An 8,625-nucleotide genomic window follows, 5' to 3' on the forward strand; every position below is an offset into this window, starting at 1 on the left:
TTTCCAGTCGTCCTATCGCTTGTTACTTGGGAGAAGAGACCAACACCCACGTCGCTGCAACCTCCTTTCAGGCAGCTGCAGAGAGCCAGAAGGGCTCCCCTCAGCCTCCTCTTCCCCAGGCTAAACCCCCCCAGCTCCCTCAGCCGCTCCCCATCAGACTTGTGCTCCAGACCCTGCCCCAGCTCCCTCTGGACACGCTCCAGCGCCTCAATGTCCCCCCGTAGCGGGGGGAGCGGGGGGCAGCCGGGCAGCGGCGGTGCTCCAAGCCCGCGGCGGGGTTGGGCGGAAGCGTCCCGGTGCTGGGCGCTGCGCAGCGCGGCCGCGGCGCGGCGCATGACACCGCCGAGCCGCCAGGGGCCGCTGTGCGCGGCGCCGGGCTCTGCACGTCTCTCGTCGCGTTTCTGCCCGGCGGGATTCGGCGGCGCACACGGGGCGGGGCGGGGCTGGCGCGGGCCCCGGCGGTGTTTGGGCGCTGCACCGCGGCAAGATGGCGGACAGGGAGGAGGCGCTGAGGGAGTTCGTGGCCGTGACCGGCGTTGAGGAGGAGCGAGCGCGCTTCTTCCTGGAGTCCGCCGGCTGGGACCTCCAGGTAGCCCCGTCGCCGCCACCCCGCTCTCTCCGCCCTCCCCGTCGCCGGCGTGGCCTGCTGAGGGGTGGTCTCGGCGGCGGAGGCGAGGCCGAGGCCAGCGCCGGGCGGGGACCGCGGCCTTGGAGGCCGTCGCGGTGGCGGCGGCGGGAGCGCCGGGCCGGCACCTTGGTCTCTTGCGAGCTCAGGCCTCTCCCGGCGGCCGCTCCCTAGTCCCGGCCCGCCGCGGGTCCGTGGGACGGTTGCTGCCGAAGCCCCTCCTGGTTCTTTCGTTAATTTGAACATAACTAACTTCCAGCGCGGGGGGAGGAAGCGGAGGGGTTTGAGTTTTGCCGGGTTTGCGTAGGTTTTCTTTGAATGCTGGCGTGGTTGTTACTGCTCTGCTGCCCACGCTGTCAGCAGCAGTCCCAGTACCCCCAAATTAAGGGGGAGATCGTCCACCACTCTGACCCTCTCCTGTCTCTTATCCACCCCAAACGATTTGCCTGTGTTAAACTCTGAGTCTACTCATGGATGTTGCAAAAGTGGCGGTTTCAGAAGAGTAATTTTAGCATAACCCCTGTGGAAATATTGCAGAATAAGGGCCTCCAGTCAGGGAAGTTGCTCTGACACACCTGTAGTGGTGAATGTCCTACCATAACAGAGCCAGACATTAGAAGTCGGCAAAGCCTCATCCTTGCTAGGACCTCCAAAGGGAGAAATTACATGATGTGTCCTTAGTGTTGATGTGCCTTACGAGGTCCAACATGATGGAAGCTTCAGCTGTGTTATTTTTGTGTGGTTTTTTTCTATTGTTCTGGAATGTTTGCTCTCATCCTGAAAAGCTCCTGCCGTGCTTCTTTCCAGATTGCGCTTGCCAGTTTCTATGAGGACGGGGGCGATGAGGACATTCTGACTCTTCCCCAGCCGACGCCCAGCTCTATAACCAGAGGCACTGCAGCCAGGTGAGGAGGGAGCTTCAGCTTGGGCTGTTCTGTTTATCAGTTGCTTCTAAACCTGACAGTGAAAACTGTGTAAAAATGCAAACTGTCTTTAAAGCATTGATGTAGGTTAATTTTCAGGAGAAATAGTTCTGCATTTCGATCTGTTTCGCCTCGTATGGCTCTCTAGAAATTGTGAAAACATCAGCATTGCAAGCGCAGATGTTATTGCACAACCAATCCAAAGATCAGTTAGGACAGCTTGCCTCATTGTCTTCTAACCTCAAAAGACAAATCAAGTTTTTCCTGAGCAATTGGTTGGTGACGCTTTCATTTGAGTAGATTGTATCTCCACAGGAAAAACATTTTCTAATTTTGTGTGACACCTGATCTGATCAAATCAAGCATTTTACACAAAGAAGTTAATTTTGCCTTACCAAATCCCTGTGCTGTAGCGAAATACTGTCCAGTTTTAAAGAGAAGGAATTACTAACTATACCCTGAAGGAAAAGTGCTCTCAGTTCAGGCTTGGGTGAGTAAAATCCATATTGCAGAAGAACCCTGTTGCAGTTTGGATCACAGTTAACAGCCTCAGCAGAAACAGTGAGAGGGGAAGGATGTGGAGGCTGGACTGTCATGGGGCCTGGAAGAGAAATGTGTGCTTGGCCAGGTTCGGAAGTGGCAGCTCTTTGAAAGAGGCAACAAAATCTAGTACGTGAGCGAGGAAGGTGACTGAAGACTCACAACTTGATGTGACTGCAGCCAGCGCCTGAGCCTCCGTCAGTGCACCTGCTGCTGTTTTCTGTTGGTGGGGTTGGCAGAGAGGTCTAAGAGCTTGGTTCACCTCTTGGTTACTGTCGTGGTTTAGCCGGCAGCTCAGCCCCACACAGTCGCTCGCTCACTCCCCCACCGGTAGATGGGGGAGAGAATCAGAAGGGTAACGCTCGTGGGTTGGGATAAGAACAGTTTAATAATTAAAATTAAAAGAAACAACAACAGAAATGCAATGTAAAGGAGAACAACGAGAGGCGCAAAGCCCCGGGGGAGGGGGGAAGGGGGGGGAGAGGGGGAACGAACCGCTGAAACAAGCTGCCTGTGCTGCAGCCGCTCGCCGACCCGACGCCGCGCCGCCTCCGAGCCGCAACTGCCCCCCCTCAATATACTGGTCATGGTGTCACATGGTATGGCATGAACCTGCCATTGGCCAGTCGGGGTCAGCCGCCCCCACCACGGCCCTGCCCCTCCCAGCTCCCCCCCGCCACGCGGCAGAGCGTGGGAAGCTGGAAAGGTAGCCGACCCCCACGGTGAGGAGAATTAACCTCTTTCTCAGCCAAAACCAGCACAGTTACACCAGTGCTGACCTGTCATTTCATAGAGTAATGACTTGGTCCTTAAAAGTAGAACAGGGTCAACCTAACTGCTGTGTTCAGGAGGTTTTGTTTATGTGGTTGAAATGTGTCATGAGGCTGACATACTTCTCTGGTTGACTTTTGCAGTGACCATAGAGTAACATCGTTTAGAGACCTTGTTCATGCGCAGGAGGATGATGATGAAGAGGAGGAGGGACAGCGGTAAGTTTTCAGTTAAAGATTTCAAACCTGTGTGTGTATCCCTGCTCTTTTGTGATGGGCTACCACTTGTGTACACGTGTTTTTAAAAAGCAGATATACGTCAATACATAATTCTGGTAGTGAAAAATCTTGGGTTTGGCGTGGAAAGGTTGGTTGGTGCAAAGTCTGTGCACAAGCACGTGCCGACATGGCTGTATAAGCACCAGTTTTCATCACTGAATTGTGCTGTTGAGAGAAAGCCTGAGGTAGGATGTGGAAGCCCTTGGCTAAGGAAAGAAAAAAACCCAAATCATCATTTGTGTCCATAAAGAATTGAAATGTGGGAATAATGCAGGGATTGGGGTTTTTTCTGCTTGGGGTTTTGGGGTGGTTCTTTTTTTTTCTGCTTGGGGTTTTTGGTTTAGGTTTTTTTTTTTAAGAGCTGCTTAATGGTAAAGTAATGGAGCCTGGAGGTAAAAAGAAGAATGTAGGTCCCCTTTCCAATGGGAACATGGTGTACCAGCAAGAAAGTCATCTACGATGTCAGCCATAAGTAGTTAAATACCCCTAAGGTCAATAAGCAAGGTAAATTGCATGGAGTTGATGTATCATAAGGTGGCTCCACCTAGGTGGACTGCGTGGTCTTCTGCAAACAGACATGAGCTTGCTCTGTAAGTGTTACAAGCCAGCTGGAAGCTAGTAAACCCAATCTTCCAGAAGTGCTTAATTGCACTTCGCTGACTGGATTAATTGCTTCCAGTTCAGATCCGTCCTGTGTGTGGTGATCTCTGTGTGGCATGAATGTGTGCCTTCCCCCAAAATACCCATTAGATTTTGCCCATCTTCTTCCATCTGATAAGTCAGAGACTTGCTGGAAGTCTTGCTGAGCTTGGTAATACAGCTGGTACTAGCATTTGAAACAGAACCTTGTCAGTCTAGACTGTTTCTCTTGCTAGGTCTGAGAGAGTTATTATCACTTTATTACTATTGATCAATGGATAATTTTACAATAACTGACATGAAAAGAAAATTTCTGTAGTACAGGAGCTTAGAAGTAGCTACAGTAGGAGATCCACTGGTAGTTGGTAATATTTGTAGATCCAAGCTGTACAAAAATGAACTGAATCCTGATATAAAACTACTGGGTCCTGTCACATGCGTCTCCTGGAGAAGCAGCAGTCCAGTCTTACCCAGAAGCTGTGTGCTCTCTGTTAGGTTTTATGCAGGCGGCTCAGAGAGGAGTGGACAGCAGATCGTTGGTCCTCCAAGGAAGAAGAGTCCCAACGAGCTGGTGGAGGATCTGTTCAAAGGAGCGAAGGAGCATGGTGCAGTGGCGGTTGATCGGACGGCCAAGAGCGGTGGCGAGACTAGCAAGCCTAAAGTGAGGAGTGATGAGTTCTTCTCTGTTCCCCGTTTCAGTTAAGGCTCCCACCCTGACAGCTGTTCGGTACTGTGGAGTCCTGGAATTATCTTAAAAGGACAGCTAAGTCTGGGCTCCTCTCTTAGTGCAGCTCCAAGTAGTGTGTCACAGTGGCAAGAAAACCCACTTTCTTGTGGCTTACTTATTAACTTGTTCAAGCTGGTTGCTGTGCCTGCAGGACAATAGATGTTGCTGATGCCACAAAGTCCCCCTGTTCATCCGTAACTTGTTGGGGAAAGGGAAGTGAGCTGTCTTGGGTTTGTGTCATTCTATAACCTCTTTGCCTGCCGCTGTCTCTTGCAGCCTTTCGCAGGGGGAGGGTATCGCCTCGGGGCTACTCCAGAGGAGGAGTCTGCTTATGTGGCAGGAGAGAGGAGGCAGAACTCTGCTCAGGATGTGAGTATCTCTGTTCTGTTTTGTAGATGTCACCTGAGGGATTTCTCTGCTATAGCTACACAGCTTGTGAGCCCAGAGAGTTATAAAGCTTGATAGAAATTCAAGAGGGCAGAAGTATGGTAAATCCTGCTTTTTGAGGGATTTCTGATTAGAGAATAGTAGACGCTTGGGTGTCGGGTAAGCAGTTTTCTGATGAACTTGAAGAATGAGTGTTCCTTAGAAGTGCAGACTGTGAAAAATAGTGTGCAAAGAGCACTGGGCGATTAACTCTTCTTTATCCACTGGAGAGGTGTGGAGCCAACAGCATCAAGGCAATATCCTCTCATGCTTGGTTTGTGAACAAATACCCATCTAGGCCTTGGTGGAAGCTTGGTTTAGGCTTCTTGCCTAGCACACTCTTGGCTCTTCAACCATATTTATCAAAAAGGGGTCTGTGGTGCCACCTCCTAGGACTTGATGCACGACCATTACATAGCCAGTGCTTTTGGTTTTTCCCTCAGCCCGGAGGAACCTTGCTGGAATGTCTTGTGCAGCTTGAAATTCCTCTGCCAGTCAGGAACTTTTCACTTTGTGTCTGGTTATTGTTCTACTGAGATGCTTCAGTGAGGCTGACTGTTGTTTGGGGCTGCTGCAGGTGCATGTTGTACTGAAGCTCTGGAAGAGTGGATTCAGTCTGGACAGCGGAGAACTGAGGAGCTACCAGGATCCATCCAATGCCCAGTTTCTTGATGATATCCGCAGAGGGTATGTAGCAAGAGGGGAGAGAAATAACAGCTGTTTTCTGAAACAAGCGTGTTTGGAATTCAGGATGCCGAATCAATGGCACATTTCACCTGTGCTTTCTTGTAAGAGCTAGATTCTTAATATGGAAGCTGTGGGAGGGCAGACTTGAACATTTACTTCAGATAAATGGGAAATGACCTTGGTTTGTATGGGGCCTTAAGAGTTCGAAGCAAACAAACAGACTTTCATATTTGGGCTGAGAATTTCTAATGCGTCATGTCACTCCAGGTGAGGGCCAGGGAAAAGTAATCTGTAATTTGTGCCTGTTAGTGGGGATGTGTGCATCTGCCTTGTTAATTAAGCAAGAGCTCACTGTGATTCCTGAAATTCCAGAGCTCTGTGGCTGGCACTTTTTCTCTGCACTTTCCTGACTTGCGTCTTCAGGCACCTGCTTTAGGACGCTCTCTTTGCAGGGAAGTCCCAGCAGAGCTGCGCAGGTTAGCACGGGGTGGACAAGTGAACCTGGATATGGAAGATCACCGTGACGAGGAGTATGTGAAACCTAAAAGTGTCTTCAAAGCTTTTACTGGAGAAGGACAGAAGCTGGGCAGGTGAGAAGACAGCGCTGGCTTGCTCTGTGTTTGATGTGAGACAGTCACTCAAGAGTTTTGCTAGGTTGAGCCTTTTGATTGATCTTTCTGAAGAAAAGGCATGCAGTGCCTATGCTATGTGCGGTGTTCCTCTAAGAGAGGGAATGTGGCTTAGTGGTGTGTACTGAGATGGCTCAGTCTTTCTGTGGCAGGAGGCGGATCCCTAGTTTGGAACCACTGTGGTATGTCATGTGCTTCCGAGTTACACTGCCCCTGTTCCTGTGGGTGTGTGAAGACCCCTGGTGTGGTGCCATAGAGGAGGTGGTAGAGGTGAAGTTCTAGACAAGGTCCTGCTGACTAGCTGACTCCCAAATTCTCACTTTGAACTGGCATTGGTGTCGCTTGACTAGGAACCCTGGTAGCTGGGCCCAGTAGGCAATAAGCTCGCTGCCTGACTCCTGGCACCCTGCAGTCAGGTGAATTGTTTGGTTTTTAACAGCTCGCCTTGTGTCTCGCTGTTCTCAGCACTGTGCCCCAGGTGATGGGCACCAGCTCGCCAGCCCAGCAGGCAGAGAATGAAGCCAAAGCCAGTTCTGCCATCACTATTGATGAGTCGGAGCCAATCACCAACATCCAAATCCGGCTCGCTGACGGTGGGAGACTGGTCCAGAAGTTTAACCACAGTCACAGGTACAAACACAACAGGAAACACAGGTTACTAACAGGGGAGGCCTAAATGACACTGCACATGGAGCACATGTTAAAACCCTGCCTGGCCTGCTAAAGGGAGCTCTGGGAGTCCTTCTGTATAGGTGAACAGGAATAAAACTATTATGGGGTTTTAAGGCAGTCATTAACTTTTGGAAGGATAGGATTTGCTTTCCAAATAGTGATGGATTATAGTCAGTGATACTGCACCTGGGAGCTTCAGTATTATCAGCATAACTTTCCTTAATGTCACCTGTAAAAAACCTGAATCCTTTCTAAGGGCTTTAGAAACTGTCAGATAATTAGGAACTTGGTTCAGTTATTCTGATTCTCAGTTCAGACTTTTCTACTGGGCTGAATAGAGCACCATGGGGTGCTCTTAGTGCAGTTCAGTTCCCTTGGATGGACAAAGCTGGCTTTTATACCCTGTTGCTTCGTTAGACTTGTCTCCTGAAGTCTTCTTCACCTACCTGATCTCAGGGAGCATGGACATTTGTTTATACTCGTTCCTCCAGTTTCTATAAGAGAATCAAGAATGATGCAAAAAGCTACAAAAACCTTCTTCTGTGATTGGGTGCAGGAAATAGATCCAGTGTTGCTGTTGCGGCTGGTCTTGGGAGTTTAGATCATCTAGATTATGCTGTGTGTGATGAGCTCGGCCACTTATAGCAGCTAGCGTCAAGCCATTTGTTAATCTGTTCACCTTGAAGGGTTCAGAAGCCCTCCACTTCAAATAGCCGCCTGACAACGCAACTGTTCCACTTGGGCAGTGTAAAAGAACATTTAGCAGAAAGTCTTTAACCTATAAAGCAGCTTGTGTCATTTCACTAAACGGGAGCCTGTGGAGGAGTAGGTTAAATCAGAATTGTCTGGCTGTGGCCTCTACTGTTAGCTGAAAAGCAAGTGCAGCGGTTGCAGGGTTGCATGCTCTGGAAAGGGTGAATTTAGGCTGTTGCCGTGCGCTTTTACAGGATGTTCAGTAACAGGATCACCCTTATGTGTTTGATGCCTTTGGACAGGATCCGTGACATCCGGCTCTTCATAGTAGATGCTCGGCCAGCAATGGCTGCCACCAGTTTCGTCCTCATGACCACCTTCCCAAATAAAGAGCTGACTGATGAGAACCAAACCTTGAAGGAAGCCAACCTGCTCAATGCTGTCATTGTTCAGCGGTTAACATAAAGGAACCCACCTCTCGCCACACGCCTGCCTGCAGCGCGCATGTGTCGTCTCGTCCTGTGCATGCACCTGTGCCGTGCAACACAGGCTCACATCTACTCGTAGCTCTGGGTTCTTAGGTCTTGGTTGGACTCTCTTCTCTTTAGTTGCATTTGCCATGTTTTTTTTTTTTTTGTGATGATCAGTGGACTTTAAAATAAATAAACAAAACGAATCCGTTTTGAAAGGAGCTGCAGCCTATTGTGCCACAAATTCTCCCAGGAGAGTTCAGTTACCTTTGTGGATTGTGTTACTGCACTCTGTAGAAGAGAGGAAGTTAAGGGGGAAGGGAGCTCCCAGGGAGCAGTTTCTGTCCATGCCAATCGACTGCTCATCACAATCTTTTTGCTTTTCCCTCTACTCCAGGGACTGCTGCAAAGTACTCCCTTTATTTTCGCATGTTAAATATAAACTGTATGAGAATGGGTGATCTGATTGTCAGGATAATGGTTACACTACTGTAAAAGCATTGTGGGGGAAGTCTTTGTGAAACAGCCGTCGCTCAATGTGGGGA

At 49.8% G+C, this 8,625-nt stretch overlaps 1 protein-coding gene across 1 annotated transcript; it reads left to right on the plus strand.

Moving 5' to 3' along the window:
• The first annotated feature begins 429 nt into the window (after positions 1-429).
• NSFL1C (NSFL1 cofactor) lies at positions 430-8,301 on the plus strand. The gene is made up of 9 exons (XM_064465499.1): positions 430-589; positions 1,433-1,530; positions 3,003-3,077; positions 4,272-4,437; positions 4,780-4,872; positions 5,507-5,616; positions 6,069-6,206; positions 6,711-6,875; positions 7,913-8,301. Exons 1-9 carry the CDS (start codon positions 488-490, stop codon positions 8,073-8,075), a joined length of 1,110 nt encoding a protein of 369 aa, XP_064321569.1. The 5' UTR covers positions 430-487; the 3' UTR covers positions 8,076-8,301.
• The last annotated feature ends 324 nt before the right edge of the window (positions 8,302-8,625 follow it).

Source organism: Phalacrocorax carbo, chromosome 14, assembly GCF_963921805.1.
Source record: "Phalacrocorax carbo chromosome 14, bPhaCar2.1, whole genome shotgun sequence".
Lineage (NCBI taxonomy): Eukaryota > Metazoa > Chordata > Aves > Suliformes > Phalacrocoracidae > Phalacrocorax > Phalacrocorax carbo.

Bases quoted from the DNA above. Each gene is read 5' to 3' on its own strand.
- NSFL1C (XM_064465499.1), top strand. From the start codon at position 488: ATGGCGGACAGGGAGGAGGCGCTGAGGGAGTTCGTGGCCGTGACCGGC. The intron at 3,078-4,271 runs GTAAGTTTTCAG...GCTCTCTGTTAG, and splicing joins GAAGAGGAGGAGGGACAGCG to GTTTTATGCAGGCGGCTCAG. The intron at 4,438-4,779 runs GTGAGGAGTGAT...TGTCTCTTGCAG, and splicing joins GCGAGACTAGCAAGCCTAAA to CCTTTCGCAGGGGGAGGGTA.